At 40.6% G+C, this 17148-nt stretch overlaps 1 protein-coding gene across 4 annotated transcripts in view; it reads right to left on the reverse strand.

The window, feature by feature from the left end:
• LOC140202972 (protein tweety homolog 3-like) overlaps nucleotides 1-17148 on the reverse strand; it is a 202874-nt gene that overhangs the window by 33727 nt on the left and 151999 nt on the right. For all 4 annotated transcript variants that reach the window (XM_072268621.1, XM_072268620.1, XM_072268619.1 and 1 more), the window contains exons 9-11: nucleotides 9474-9566; nucleotides 5461-5553; nucleotides 4593-4732 (exon numbers count right to left, since the gene is read on the reverse strand). In XM_072268621.1, the coding sequence (XP_072124722.1) occupies nucleotides 4593-4732; nucleotides 5461-5553; nucleotides 9474-9566 (326 nt within the window). The remainder of the gene's footprint in view (nucleotides 1-4592; nucleotides 4733-5460; nucleotides 5554-9473; nucleotides 9567-17148) is intronic.

The following is a 17148-nucleotide window of genomic DNA, read 5'->3' on the forward strand; positions in this document are numbered from 1 at the left end:
TCGTATCCCTTTTGCCTATCACCTGTCCAGCTCTTGGCTCCATCCCCCCCCCCACTCCTGTCTTCTCCTATCATTTTGGATCTCCCCCTCCCCCTCCAACTTTCAAATCCCTTACTCACTCTTCCTTCAGTTAGTCCTGATGAAAGGTCTCGGCCTGAAACGTCGACTGCACCTCTTCCTAGAGATGCTGCCTGGCCTGCTGCGTTCACCAGCAACTTTTATGTGTGTTGCTTGAATTTCCAGCATCTGCAGAATTCCTGTTGTTTGCCTGACATAAGTATTAGTATTGTCCAAGGCCGCATGAAGAGCCAATGAGATTGCATCCGCTATTGACCAATTGTAGCAATAAGCAAATTGCAGTGGGCCCAGCTCCATTTCTTAACACAATCTGCCCATTCCAAGCATTAGTCTACTAGTGCCTCTCTGAAGTACTTCCAATGCATCAACATTCTTCTGTAAGTAGGAACCAATGGTGTATATGATACTTCACTGCTCCTATCATTACTGATTAAAACTGAAACATAACCACCTCATTTCTGTAATTAGTCTCCATTACAATAAACAAGATAGCTGTCAGCTTTCCTAATTACTTGCTATACCTCATTAACCTTTTGTGAATTGTGCACTAGTCCCTCTATTTCAGAGTTCTACAATCTCAAATAAATTTTTATTTTCTATTGCCAAAATGATCAGTTTTAATTTTGCAATTTTATACTCTATTTACCAGATCTTACACCACTGATTTAATCTATCTATAGGCTTTTGTACTCTCCTTGTGATCCATCGTGTGGGTACGTGGCCAAGTGGCTAAGGCATTGGATTAGTGACCTAGAGATCGTGAGTTCGAGCCCTAGCCGAGGCAGCATGTTTTGTCCTTGAGCAAGGCACTTAATCACACATTGCTCTGCGACGATACCGGTGCCAAGCTGTATGGGTCCTAATGCCCTTCCCTCGGACAACATCGGTGGCGTGGAGAGGGGAGACTTGCAGCATGGGCAACTGCTGGTCTTCCATACAACCTTGCCCAGGCCTGCGCCCTGGAGAGTGAAGACTTTCTAGGCGCAGATCCACGGTCTCGCAAGACTAACGGATGCCTTTAATGTGATCCATTTTTGCATCAGCAGCAAGGTTAGCAAGTGTAACTTGTGTGCCTCCAAACAGGTTATTTACATAAAATTGTATAAAAGTTGAAGCCCCATAGAATGGCATCAATACAAGTGATACCCATAGGCTCAATAAACTGATTAGAAAGGCTGGTTCTGTTATAGGAGTCAAACTGAACACACTGGAGGCTGTGGTAAAACAAAGAACCCTACAGAAAATTCTTACCATTCTGGACAATGTTTCTCACCCTCTACATGCTACCTTGGCTGAGCAGAGGAGCACTATTACAATAGACTAACACAACTGTGCTGCTCCAAAGGGCGCAATGACGTCATTCTTACCCTCAGCCATTACGCTTTATGAGTCAACCTGGGGAAGCCAGGGAAGTGATGACGCCCCTCCTGTTAGACTGTTTGAGGTAACTTATTTTTTTATTCTTTCTTACTTCTCTTCTAATATTTGTTTACTTGTATATCTGTGCAATTGTAATGCGACTGTAATACTGTAATTTCCTTTGGAATCAATAAAGTACCTATCAATCAGATTCCTATAGAGCACCATTCTTTATCCCATGACAACCAAAGACCCATTTCTGGCTACCTTGTTTCCTGTTGGCCAATCTTCTATCCAGGCCAAATGTTACTTCCTATACCATGAGCATTTATTTTCCACAATAACCTTCTAAGCAGCATCTAATTTTATCTGAGCAACATCCAGTAACTTCTGGAAATCTAATGCACATTAACTAGTGGCTGTCTCTCATTACTTCCATGTTCTCTCTTCAAAGAACATAAATAAATTGCTCAAATATAATCTCCTTTCACAAAACCATGCTGACTTTGCTTGATAACCACAATCTCCCCCTACCCCTCCTCATAATATAGCAATAATAGAACCTCCTCGTTTTAGAAAATTAAAACCAACACCTTAACTCAGTAACAATTCTTTAATTACCCAAGTATCTAAGAAAGGATATGCTGCAATTGGAAAAGGATCAGGGAAGGCTTACGAGAATGATCCCAGAAATGAACGGGAAAATATATAAGACTAGTTTGATGGTTCTAGGCCTAGAAAAATGAGGGGGGATCTCATTGAAACCTAATGCATACTGAAAAGCTTAGATAGAATGGATGTGGAGATGTTTCCAATAGCAGGAGAGTCTAGGACTAGAGGACACAGCCTCAGAATAGAAGGACATCGCTTTAGAACAGAGAGGAGGAGGAATTTCTTTAGTCAGAGCGGTGAACCTGTGGAATTCAATGCCACAGGTGGCTGAGACTGTCACAATGCATATTTAAAGCACAGATTGATCGGTTCTTGATTAGTAAGTGTGTTAAATGCTTTGAGAAGCCAGGAGAATGGGGTTGAGCTGGACAATAAACCAGCCAGGCTTGATGGGTCAGATGTCTTACGGTCCTAGAACAAATTCCAGCTGGCATTCATGAGCCATCAGAAAATGCCATCTTCAACTTGGAGCATAATACCCAGAGTCTAGACTGACATCTACATCATTTATTATTATATTGTAATTTGTCTTCTACTGTACCTATTGGCTTGTTCATTTTTTATTGTACTGCCCTGCAGTGTTTTGTGCACTTTATGTAGTCCTGTGTAGGTCTGTAGTTTAATGAAGTTTTTGTGTTGTTTTATGTAGTCTAGTGTAGCCTTGTGCTGTCTCACTTAGTCTAGTGGAGTTTTGTGCTGTTTCATGTAGCATCATGGTCCTGGAGAAACGTTGTTTCGTTTTTACTGTGTACTGTACCAGCAGTTTATGGTCGAAATGACAATAAAAAGTGACTTGACCTAAACTACGAGGGGTGATTAATACGTTCATAGCCTAAGGTAGAAGAATTTTAGAAAACCTAGCACATTTATTTTTCAACATAGTCCCCTCCTACATTTACACACTTAGTCCAGCGGTCATGGAGCATACCGATCTTGGGCCTCCAGAAAGTGTCCATAGATGGGTGATTGATAAATTTGTGGCCTAAGGTAGAAGGTGGTGAGTTATACAGCTCTCATTACATGCACATGCAGTTCAATTCTGAGTGATTATGCAGAAAGTTTGAAGTTAATAACTCATCATGGGTGATTGATAAGTTCATGGCCTAAGAGAGAAGGAGATGAGTTATTAACTTCAAACTTTCTGCATAATTACTCAAAGAGTTGACCTGCATGTGCATGTAACAAGAGCTGTATAACTTATCTTCTTCTACCTTAGGCCACGAACTTATCAATCACCCATCTCTGGACACTTTCCGGAGGTCCAAGATCCGTATGCTCCATGACCACTGGACTAAGTGTGTAAATGTAGGAGGTGACTATGTTGAAAAATAAATATGCTAGGTTTTCTAAAATTGACCCTTTCTACCTTAGGCCATGAAATTATCCATCACCCCTCGTACTTCAAATTCAAAAATACGATAACTGGTGAATCACTCACACCAATATCCCAAGGTCACTACTAACTTGTCACTAAATTGGATCATCCACGTAAGCATCATAAAAATCATAATTAGTGGATTCTACAGGAAGTGATGTTCTCCCTCACTTCACAAAGTTTTTCTATCAAAAGGAGTCAGGGATGTGATGCAATACACTTTATTCAGTAGGTAGAGTGCATTGATACTCAGCTCAAAGCTACCTGCGCGATGGTTACCTACTTCTCCACTTTAAACATTCTTTTCCTCCATTACAATGGCACCACCACAGTCCCATCAAAGTTTTCAAATTTCTACTCCAACTCTACCATCTCAGAGTATCAAAGAAGTGAGGGCCTCACAACATCAGCATACTTGGTGCTGGCTCCTTGCTAACTGATAGAAAAGCTTTGCAAAGCGATGAAGAAAATCACTTCCTGATTTGGTTGTAATCTTTATGACGTTTACATGGCTTGTCCAATTAAGTGACAAGTCAGTAGTGACCTTGGGACACTGGTGCTGGGAAATTAGAGATACAGAGAAACCAAACCACTGTGGGATTTCAAACCACTGATTAAGCAGCAGTTAATAAGACACAAATCTGATGGGTGAATGTCACTTGATACAAGTTATTTTAAGATCTGGATGATCTCAATTGTGTAGTAAGTAAAATATATGAGGCAACAGAGTCATGCAGTTTTATCATTTAAATTCAGTTCAAACCCAAAAGGTACTGCTAAAGGCAGATGGTAATAGTCATTGGCAAAAGGTTTTAAGAAAAACTCAGCAGTTGCCTGAATACAGCTCTTTACCTTGACATTTTATTGCATCTAGATCAAGTATTATACAATTTTTTGAAATTCTAATACCTGCTCATTGAATGGCCAGTTTTATTTCAATTGTGTTTTTTAAATTTATTTACACAATGAAAGTAATACCAGATGCAAGTAGTTCTATACTCCACTGGAAACAATATACACATATATTAATATTAAATATTTGACCCCCACACCAAGGTGGGAAAAATGTTTACAAAAATTCAAATAGATAATAATGTTAACACCATACCTCTTACTCTGCTTCCACGTATGTGGAACACTGCAGACAATTGAACTCAACATCAGTGCAGTTACAAAGGAGAATAAAACCAAATAAATTAGACCTTCCACACCATCGTAGCAGAGTCCCGTCAGAGCCTGCACGTAATCCTGCAGTAAAGAAGGAAGAAATATTGTACAGAAATACAGATGGAAAACCATAAGCCAGAGTTATGGGCGACATGGTAGCATGGCAGTTAGTGAGACGCTATTACAGCTCGGGGCGTTACAGAGTTCGGAGTTCAATTCTGGTACCATTCCGGAGTCTCTGGAAGTCTTCTCTCTGGAATGCGTGGGATTTTTTTTTTTGGGTCCTCTGGTTTCCTCTCACAGTCCAAATGTACCAAATAGGTTAACTGGTCATTGTAAATTGTCCTGTGATTAGCTAGGGTTAATCGCGTTTGTCAGGAGTTGCTGGGGCTGGAAGGGCCCACTCTGAGCTGTATCACTACATAAATAAATAAGTAAAGTTCCAACTTGTCAAGTGTCAGTTTGGGTGCTGAGAGGGGACAGGACCATCGAGATCGCCTGCAGTACTTCAGGCATTGACCTCAGCAAGATTCATACAGAAACAACTATTTAAAGAAAATAATGGAACGTGTAGACATCCAAAGAATGCATCACTGAGAAACAGTGAGGAATTGAAGAGGGAATAACAAAAAAAAAGGCATCTTCTGCAATATTAATTAAATTATAAAACTTCCCATTTTATCAAGTTTGCCATATAATATTTTCAGCTGACAGGAAGGCACCGGTCAGGGAGGTGAAAGAGAATGGATTAATTTTAACAGTGTTAGTCTTTTATTGCTCTTTACAAAATCACAACCTTATACACTCACCATATGAAGACTGCGACAATCAACCAGAGCAGTCAACTGCTGCAGGGTAGTCTCTGTCGAGTTCAATACTATCTGAGTCCGTTCCAGATATTCCTATTAATACATTTAAGCAGTGATCACCTTGTAAGGACATCACAATTAAAATAATGTATTTAAAGCACACATGAACTCCCTTTTAAGGAAAAGCTTACTGGAAACCTATGAGGCTGATATGACTACTGAACAGATAACGTACTAAACAAGTTGATTTCAATACTGGTCCAGCATAGATTGCAAGATTCTGATAATTACGGGTGTGCAGACTGCCTCAAACTACAAATTGAATGTAATATTTCATACATTATAATGGGCTAAGCACACAAGATCTAGGTACACATGATATATAAAATTACACATGACTAGTCCATTCTGAAACTTAACTTGCTAACCATTTGTTCTAAGCACACACTATTGGCGAGATGCCAGTCTCATCCAGGATATGAAAAGGGATAGCTTGTGGTGTTTGCCCTGCTAACAATTCTCCACTCTGTTTGCATGGTTAACTAAAACAAAATATTTGGGGAAGTAGAATAAATTAGGGTTCAAAAATTATTATATACAAAGGGTGGCCTAGGTAGGAGGAGTCAATTTTAGAAAACCTAGCACATTTATTTTTCAACATAGTCCCCTCCTACATTTACACACTAAGTCCAGCGGTCGTGGAGCATACGGATCCCTTCTTTGTAGAAGTCGGTGTCTTGGGCCTCCAGAAAGTGGTTCACAGCTGGGGTGATTGATAAGTTTGTGGCCTAAGGTACAAGGCGGTGAGTTATACAGCTCTCGTTACATGCACGTGCAGTTCAACTCTTTGAGTGATTATGCAGAAAGTTTGAAGTTAATAACTCAGATCCTTCTACCTTAGGCCACGAACTTATCAATCACCGCTGTGGACCACTTTCTGGAGGTCCAAGACGCCGACTTCTACAAAGCAGGGATCCGTATTGTCCATGACCGCTGGACTAAGTGTGTAAATGTAGGAGGGGACTATGTTGAAAAATAAATGTGCTAGGTTTTCTAAAATTGACTCCTCCTACTGTAGGCCACAAACTTATCAATCACCTCTTGTATAAGTGAAAAACACTCAGGCCTGCAGGTTTTTGTTCCAGTAAAAAATCTTAAATAATGAGAGAATGATCTGCACTCTGAGATAAACAAGCTTAACATACTGAAGACCCTGGGGTTAAATCAATTTTCAAATAAAAAGTTCCAGTTTGTCACTTCTGCCTTCCATTTCTTTTTAATCCTACAATTTTCTTCCTTTCAAAGTACCTTCTTTTCGTTTTTTAAAAAATATTGCTAAATCTGCTAGCTTAAACTTTTCAAATAATAGGGTAGGTGTGCCTCCCAGATACAACGAATTTTTTAATTATTTCTCCCAGCAAGACCTGGAATATAGGTTTTTGTTGGGAAGTCTTGCACAGTGCATTACAGTTCTCTTGGTACAGATAACCAGCTGAACTGACAGAACAGCTTTAAAAACTGGATTCAAAATGTAATTAGTTCCTATTTAACAAGTTAAAAGTACTACAGGATTAAGATAACTACATTGTAACAACAAAAGGACTAAAAACACAAAAACTGCATTTAAACTAACCTCATAATAACAAACAGAGATTCTTAATTTTGCTTATCTTTCATCCTGCAGCTGATTTACACTCATTTCTTTCTGTAAATGCACTTGTATCAGGCAATCAGTGAGCATCTAGAAGATTGGTTGATCGCCGAGTTTAGCAAAATGTTTGCAGACGTTTTGGCTTAAACCAAGAAGCCATCATCAGTGAGGAGACAATTGAGGGTGTTGTCTCCTCAGAATGGGCATATTTCCCAGCTGAAGGGGCTGTGAAGGCTGCATTGCAGCTTGTGCTTTGGAGTACCAGCTACATAACTATCTGCAGCTAGATCATGGTGGATGATCAGTCCCAACACATTCAAGGCTGTACAGTGTACATCGAAAAACTTAAGATTCTTTTGCCAGTTAATCTGAATGTGTGTTCTTTGGTTAAGGTTTCAAAAGAGAAACAATCTCTTCAATTTCTGCATTAAAAACACATACCATTGAGCTGGTCCCCTTAGTTTTTCCCAGACTCTGCAACTAAACTACCTCACTTATCCTCAATACTCATTTTAAGATCTTAAGAAACATTCAAAAATGTAGTGCCAAAATGGACAAGATGCTTTTGTGGAAACTAACTAGCATTAGAAAACCTTTAATAATTTACCTACTTTTCTGCTTCGTTATTTATGAACTAAATAATTCAATACTTCAACATTTTTATTAAATTATCCTAACACCCTGGTGAATGCTGTAGATCAAGGAGATCTAGGGATACAAGCACAAAGTTCATTGGAAGTGGCAATGCGGTTTGACAGAGTGGTGAGTACAAGAGTGCGATGTCATTCTACAGGTATACAAGATGCATATGAAATATTGTGCCGTTCAGGTTGCCATGCTGTGGGAAGGTTATGAATGCTAGACAGAGTGCAAAAAGATTCACAAGAATGTCAATGCGACCGAAAGCTTTAGTTGTAAGAAGGGACTGGACAGGGACTGTCTTTCCTGGAACAAAGGAGGCTGGAGGTGGGGTTGGGTGACCATTTTCAAGTTCATAGAGGCATAGATAAGATGGATTGACACAATCTCTCCCCCCGCCTCCAGTGTAGCCAGGTTTAAAACTAAAAGGCATGGGTTTAAGGTGAGAAGGGAAAGATTTAAAGAGGACCTGAGGAAGAAGTTTATAACTCAGAGGGTGATGAGCATGTAGAATGAGCTGCCAGAGGAAGCCATTGAGACAGGTACAATTATAATATTTAAGAGAGATTTGAACAAGTACATAAATAGGAAAGGTTTAGAGGGATATGGGCCAAATGCAAGATAGTCCCACTTGCCTAGGTAGGGAACTTGGCTAGCAAGGAAACGTTTAGGCCGAAGGGCTTGTTCCCATGTTCTACAACTCTGCCTCTATGAACTTCAAGCCCTAAAGGCAAAACAGTGTTCCAGCAACACACCCACTGTTAGTTTACATCACTTACCTATTTCTTCAAGTAGATCATTTATACATTTGTGATAAAACACACCTGTACATCTGTTAATTTCAGCAATCTATATTCTCATTGGTTGCATTTTCAAGCTTTAAAACTGTGACTCCTTTATCTAAACCTTGGTCACCAAATGCATCAAAATATTACAGTTCTGGACTATTGATCCAGAGATATGCATTTTAAAAGTACTGTGCTAGCTGGAGAATTTAAATTCAAATAGTTAAATAAATCTGGAATTAGAAAAAATGCTGATCCCAGCAACAGCAAGCATTACATTTCTGAAACACCCATTTAGTTCACCACATTTTACCGGGAAGAATATCTACACTGCTTATGCAATGTGACTCTAGAATTATCAATGCCTTTGATCTTAGCTGCTTCAGTATAGGGGCAACTGCTGGCATTGTAAGATCAATATTATGCAAATGAATTATGTGGGGAAAATTGTTCCTAGCAAAAAGGAGGACATTAATTTAAGGGTAATTATGCAGAAGAACCAGAGGCAACAAGAAAACAGTTATTGCAATCAGTATTGTATTTCCTTAAAAAAATAGGTAGGGTAGTTTAAACAGATTTCAGAATGTAAACTTGAAAAGGAAAATAAAATGTGAATCGTACAGGGAAAACTAGCAAAGGAGTGAGGCAAAACAAATTTCTCTTTCATAATACACTGAGAAAGCTCCTGTGATACATTGCTCAATTTGTAAACGTCAATTTAACTCCAGATAAAGGAATCATAATGATACATGCCACCATAATCATTTTACAATAAAATAATCTTGCCTCATTATTTTCTTCATTATTGTCTTCATAGATAATTTCAACTTTACTTAGTAAAGAAAAACTCAAAAGCTTCTATGCAAATCCGATAAATTAATTGGAAAACTTGAACATGAAAAAAGATCAATTATTTTCTTTTCAATGACAATACTTACATAAGAAGATGGGAACTCAGGGACAGCTGATTTTAGAAGTTCAGATAGATGATCCTGCATTTCCACCAGAGCTTTATGACTACGTGAGAGTTTCTGAAGGGTTTAAAAGGAATAAAAATTGCATTACTTGTATTTCCCCACACCCAAACACATGTATTTTGACAACATACCAAAAAGTTACTGTCAAGCTCCTCCAAAAGAACCACAACCTTGACATAGGATTTGAAGGTATGCATGCCTCAATGACCTAGAGAGCTTTGTTGGCTGGAGTTGGAGCCTTATGCTTTGGCTCTTGGTAGGGTTACCCATGCCAAACAGGTCAAAGAGTAGAGGACAGACGAAGGGTGGTCCATCTGTCCTCCAGGTTGGGGTTCAGCTCAGGGCTAAATTGTTACAGATGGTGATGGAGGACCTTCATTGCTGCCCTAAATGCCAAAAATGTAACAGGCAGTAAGCAATATCAAACCAATCTATTAACACAATCCTATCTAACTACCCAACATGGTAATCTCATTACACCTACATATAATTGGCCAATATTTTTTGACAGACAAAAATGTGAAATCGAGCCTCTGGCCAATTTAATTAGTAATATCAATGTCACGTGCCATGAATACTCATTGGAAGAGGTGGGATGATATTGCCACCATTGTTGTGCTAACACGACAATTAACACTGCTCCTAATCTTATTACGTGACTGCTTTTTACACAGAGCATAGAAGAATATTGTTCAGGAAAAGACTCCATGACCCATGATGTCTGTACTGACCAGGATGCCAATTTACTCTCTAACCCAGGCAACATCCTGCTGAATCTCATCAGCATCCTGTCCAAAGCCTCCACATTCTTCCTGAAACATTGCAATGAGAATTCCACGCAATATACAAAGTTTTATGCAGCATATAGATGGCATGAAGTGCGCATGCGCCAGTCGTGCATGCAGCCTGTTACAACTGCTCTGACTAGTTTTCTTACTCTTTTCTTCTTACTTTCTTAACTTAGGTTATTTGTTGCATTTTTTTTCCACAGTAACACGTTGAAGCTGCACCCTCTCTAACATGCTGGTGGAGAGAGTTTTACTTGTTTTTTTAGCGCTGGAAATAGTTATATTCGGACACGTCTCATTAGCCGGGCCGCAGTATGTTCGCATTGTTTATTCCAGGGACCAGCTGATTGCGCTTATGCCAGCCGGTTTGGCGAACAGAGTGGCAAACACCCCGGCTGAAATCTGGAGGAAAACACACAGAGGATGCAGAGGGGGATCAAAAAGGCGAGGAAAGAGGCCGGGTCGAAACAACAGAGACTTATGGAGAAGAGGAGTTATAAGCCATGTCTTCCCTCTCCCATCATGGGCAATGTGAGATCGCTGGGTAATAAAATGGATGAGTTCACAGCGCCAGCTAGGAGTCAGAGAACATTTCGGGAGAGCAGTGTTATGTGTTTTACTGAAACGTGGCTGCACGTGGACATACCCTCCCATCAAAACGTTTCCATGGAGGGCTTCCAGACCGTTCGGGCTGACCGGAAGTGCACTGAGAGTGGTAAGCGTAAAGGAGGGGGGCTTGCTGTTCTGATTAACAACAGATGGTGCAATCCTGGTCATATTATGATCAAGGAACGTGTTTGTAGCCCGGATATTGAACTTTTTGCTGTTGGACTCCGGCCATATTCCACCGAGATGCAGCCTTCGGCGTCATGGAGGTTGTTCCTGCCTGTAGCCATCGAACTTTGCAGCTCCTCCCGTGGAGGGTCAGACACCCTAAGCCAATGGGCTGGTCCTGAACTTATTGCCATCTGGCATAATTTGCATATTGTTGTTTGATTGTTTGTGGTTTTTGTATTGCTATATTTATGCTCTATTCATGGTTGGTGCAGCTGTAACGAAACCCAATTTCCCTCGGGATCAATAAAGTATGTCCATGTCTATGTCTAAATGCCACTTCACTTCCCAATGAGCCCAATGCCTTTTATGTATGCTTTGATAGCGAGTATAATACTATGCCTGTACAAATCCCCACAGGGTCCGACAACCCTGTGATCTATCTTGAAGGCTTACTCTACAACTGGATCCTTGACTTCCTTATTGGTGCAGATTGGTTATAGCATCTCTTCCTCCCTGACAATCAACACAGGTGCATCTCAGAGATGTTCTTTCTACATTCATTACCGTGTGGCTACGCACAACTCAGGCACCATCTACAAATTTGCCTTGGCATAAATCTCAGATGGTGACAAAATGGCTTACAAGAATGAATATATTGGCTAGAGCAGTGGTGTCACAACAACAACCGTGCATTCAATGTCAGAAAGATCAAGGTATTAATTGTGGACTTCAGGAAGGGGAAGTCATGAGAACATGCATCAGTCATTATTAAGGGATCAGTGATGGAAAGGATGAGCAGCTTCAGATTCCTGGGCACCAACATCTCAGAAGATCTCTCTGGGGCCAAACACACTGATACACTCACAAAGGCAGCACACCAGTGGCTCTATTTCATTAGAAGTTTGAGGAGGTTTGGATGTCACCAAAGGCTCTTGCATATTTCTACAGATATACGATGTAGTGTATCTTACAAGGAGCCGACAATGCACAAGATCGCAAGAAGCTATAGAAGGTTGTAGACCCAGCCAGTTTCATAACAGTCAGAACCCTCCCCATCATCAAGGAAATCTTCAAGTGCCAGCACCTCAGAATTGTGGCATCCATCATTAAAGACCCTCACCATCTGGGACATGCCTTTCTTCCATTATTACCATTGGGGAGGAGGTACAGGAATTGGGGTTGGTTTATTATTATCACTGCATACTGTTTAAACAGATCACATCATTAAACAATGCTTTGAGGTGGAACAAGGTAGAACAGTAACAGAATGCAGAATTAAGTCCAACAGCTACAGAGAAACTGCAATGCAGGCTGGTGAACAATAAGGTGCAAGATCATAAGGTAGGTTATGAGGCCAAGAGTTCATCTTATGCTACTAAAGAATCATTCAATAGTCTTGTAAGAGTGCAGTGAAAGTTTCTTGAGCCTGGTGGTATGAGCGTTTAGGCATTTATATCTGCTGCCAAAGGAAGGGAGAATGTCCAGAATGGATGGGGTCTTCAATTAAGGTGGCTGCTTTACTGAGGTAGCAAAATGTATAGTCCACGGAGGGGAGGCAAAAAGGAAATTATAGACCTGTTAGCTTGACGTCGGTGGTTGGGAAGTTGTTGGCGTCGATTGTCAAGGATGAGGTTACAGAGTACCTGGAGGCATATGACAAGATAGGCAGAACTCAGCATGGATTCCTTAAAGGATAATCCTGCCTGACAAACCTATTATAATTTTTTGAGGAAATTACAAGTAGGCTAGACAAGGGAGATGCAGTGGATGTTGTATATTTGGATTTTCAGAAGGCCTTTGACAAGTTGCCACACGAGGCTACTTAACAAGATAAAAGCCCATGGAATTACGGGAAAGTTACATACGTGGATAGAGCGCTGGCTGATTGGCAGGAAACAGAGAGTGGGAATAAAGGGATCCTATTCTGGTTGGCTGCTGGTTACCAGTGGTGTTCCACAGGGGTCTGTGTTGGAGCCGCTTCTTTTTACATTGTACATCAACGATTTGGATTATGGAATAGATGGCTTTGTGGCGAAGTTTGCTGATGATATGAAGATAGGTGGAGGGGCCGGTAGTGCTGAGGAAACGGAGAGTCTGCAGAGAGACTTGGATAGATTGGAAGAATGGGGAAAGAAGTGGCAAATGAAGTACAATGTTGGAAAGTGTATGGTTATGCACTTTGGCAGAAGAAATAAACGGGCAGACTATTATTTAAGTGGGGACAGAATTCAAAGTTCTGAGATGCAACGGGACTTGGGAGTCCTCGTACAGGATACCCTTAAGGTTAACCTCCAGGTTGAGTCGGTGGTGAAGAAGGCAAATGCAATGTTGGCATTCATTTCCAGAGGATTAGAGTATAGGAGCAGGAATGTAATGTTGAGGCTCTATAAGGCGCTGGTTAGACCTCACTTGGAGTACTGTGGGCAGTTTTGGTCTCCTTATTTAAGAAAGGATGTGCTGATGTTGGAGAAGCTACAGAGAAGATTCACTAGAATGATTCCGGGAATGAAAGGGTTAACATATGAGGAACATTTGTCCACTCTTGGACTGTATTCCTTGGAGTTTAGAAGAATGAGGGGAGACCTCATAGAAACATTTCGAATGTTGAAAGACATGGACAGAGTGGATGTGGCAAAGTTGTTTCCCATGATGGGGGAGTCTAGTACGAGAGGGCATGACTTAAGGATTGAAGGGCACCCATTCAGAACAGAGATGTGAAGAAATTTTTTTTGCCAGAGGGTGGTGAATCTATGGAATTTGTTGCCACGGGCGGCAGTGGAGGCCAAGTCATTGGGAGTATTTAAGGCAGAGATTGATAGGTATCTGAGTAGCCAGGGCTTCAAAGGTTATGGTGAGAAAGCGGGGGAGTGGGACTAAATGGGAGAATGGATCAGCTCATGATAAAATGGCAGAGCAGACTCGATGGGCCGAATGGCCAACTTCTGCTTTTGTCTTATGGTCTTATGGACTTTCATTTTCATGTTTGCACTTTACCCCATTGTAAAGCACTTTAACTACATTGTTTGTATGAAAAGTGTGCTGCAAGTTAATATTATTATTTACTGTTTATCTTTCTAATGTCTTGAAATTAAGGAACCACTTCACTGAAATCTGATTCATAGCAAAACAAATTTAAGTTTCTACAAATACTAATCACAGCCATTAAGCTCTAGGAGACATTTGTCTAAATTTGAATATATATAAATTTGTAAACATTCCCCATATTAAGCCAGAAACAATTTATAAATAACTCTGCATCAAGCAGACTAAAGGCATTGCAAAAAACTTCCAGTAAACAGTGACCTCAGGTCACAATCTCCATGCTACCCTGCAAGTCTTTGCCAAGAATCTTTCCTCCACCAAAAAGAAACAAGTATCCCCGAGACATGGCAACTTCCAGCTGCATTAGCAAATAGTGTGTGTTCTTACAAGTTCGAAACCTCAAGGCAGTCTATTAAAGAAATCAGCTTGTTTTCAGTTACTGCTGCAACACCAGTACAATCATCCACATTCAACACCTTTTATTTACTTCAGTTCTTTGTGTTTTATTACTGGGAACGGAATCTCTATTGTTACATGTTCTATTCACAATATTTCCAATTGCTTAAATTATTTTCTAAATAATAATGAATCTTCACAGATGTTATTAATACACAAATTGTTCAGGAAATTTCAGACAAGCACAGTTGAAGTTATACAGTAAAGTCCAGAGAAAAAGGCTTCCCGCTTCTGCCTAACTCAAAGAAAGTTTGAACTTTCTGTGTTACGAAAGCCCCAGGTTCAAAATGGGTCAAAAGTTCAAAGTAAATTTAATATTAAAATACATATATGTCACCATACACAACCCTGAGATTCCTTTTCTTGCAGTCAATCCAAGAAACACAACAGAATCAATGAAAGACCACATCCAACAGGGCAACCAATGTGCAAAAGTCAACAAACTCTGCAAATACAAAAGGAATATTAAATAAAGTATATATTTATAATTAGAACATGAGATGAAGAGTCTTTGAAAGTGAGTCCATGAGTTGTGGGAACAGATGGGGCAAGTAAATTTGAGAGAAGTTATCCCCTCTGGTTCAAGAGTCTGATGGCTGGCGGTCATTGCTGTTCCTGAACCGGGCAGTATGGGTCCTGAGGCTCCTGTACCTTCTTCCTGATGGCAGCAGCAAGAACAAAGCATAGCCTGAATGATGGTGGTGGGGGTCCTTGATGATGGATGATGTAAGTGAAGAAATCAAGGAACCAATTGCATAAGAAGGTATTGAGGCCAAGATCTTGAAGCTTATTGTTTAATTTTGAGGGGGCGATAGTATTGAATGCTAGGCTGTTGTTGATGAAGAGCATCCTGATGTATGAATCCCCACTGGCCAGACATTTCAGGGTTGAGTGAAGAGCCAATGAAATGGCATCTGTTGTGGACCGGTTGTGGCAGTTGGTAAGTTGGATGGGATGCAAGTCACTTCTCGGCCAGGAATTGATATGTTTTATCACCAACGTCTTGAAGCACTTCATCACTGTGGATGCAAGTGCTACTGGATGATGGTCATTGAGACAGGTTACCACATACTTGGGCACCAAAAGTTAGGGCTTTCAGGCCACAGAAAGTTACGGCTTTGCATTTCAACCAAAGGGTCCATTTATGAAGATTCAATTACTGTCAAATAGTAAAAGCTATCTAGTCTCATATTTTCAACTTGCTGTTTTTTCACAAAATATCCTCTCTTTACTATTTCATTTTCTACACCCAATACAGCATTTATTTCATTTTTCCAGTTTTACTCTTCCAGGCTCAGACTCCACTTGTTACAGCACTAAACAACTCCACCCTTTTCCCAGAATAAAGGTGTGGCTATGATTATTCAAGCAGGCCCAAATTAACCCCGTCTCTCCTGGAGATTGTTGTTTTAGTCCTACTCTGATCCACTGCTTCAAACCTTTTTCTCGTAACATCAACAATTACATCAGTGCGTACCTTGCACTTATCCGGAACTTGAAAATGTCATTACTTTTGCTACCAATTTCTATCTTGTCTTCATGAACACATAGTTCATCTCCAACTCGAGTTTCCTTTCTTGCTCAGCTGCAAACATCCATTACAAGTCCACAGACTTCTACAGCTATGTTGACGATACTTTCTCCCTACCTTTCCCGTATAAGGATACCATTCCATTCTTCCATCTATGTCATATTGGTTCTGATGAAGAGACATTGTGCACGAGTGCCACTGGAATGTTTTCCTTGTTCCAGAACCAGTTTCACCTCCACCATTGTGGATAGAACTCATACTGCATCCCTATTTCCCATAACTCTGCTCCAACTCTTTTATCCTGGAGCATGCAATAACAGAGTAGCACTTGCCACTACTTCCCACCTCATCAGCCTTCTCATTCAACAATTGTTCATCCTTTGCAATTTCTGCCAGATTCAACCAGGTTCCACCCCAAAACACATTATTTCCCTCCCCTCCCTTTTCAACATAGAAACACAGATAATAGGTGCAGGAGTAGGCCATTCGGCCCTTCGAGCCTCCACCACCATTCAGTATGATCATGGCTGATCATCCAACTCAGAACCCTGTACCTGCCTTCTCTCCATACCCCATGATCCCTTTAGCCATATCTAACTCCCTCTTAAATATAGCCACTGAACTGGCCTCAACTGGTTCCTGTGGCAGAGAATTCCACAGATTCACCACTCTCTGTGTGAAGAAGTTTTTCCTCATCTCAGTCCTAAAAGGCTTCCCCTTTATCCTCAAACTGTGACCCCTCGTTCTGGACTTCCCCAAAATTGGGAACAATCTTCCTGCATCTAGCCTGTCCAATCCCTTTAGAATTTTATATGATTCAATAAGATCCCCCCTCAATCTTCTAAATTCCAGAGAGTATAAGCCCAGTCGATCCAGTCTTTCATCATATGAAAGTCCTGCCACCCCAGGAATCAATCTGGTGAACCTTCTTTGTACTCCCTCTATGGCAAGAATGTCTTTCCTCAGATTAGGGGAACAAAACTGCACACAATACTCCAGGTGTGGTCTCACCAAGGCCTTGTACAACTGCAGTAGTACCTCC

Source organism: Mobula birostris, chromosome 9 (assembly GCF_030028105.1).
Source record: "Mobula birostris isolate sMobBir1 chromosome 9, sMobBir1.hap1, whole genome shotgun sequence".
NCBI lineage: Eukaryota > Metazoa > Chordata > Chondrichthyes > Myliobatiformes > Myliobatidae > Mobula > Mobula birostris.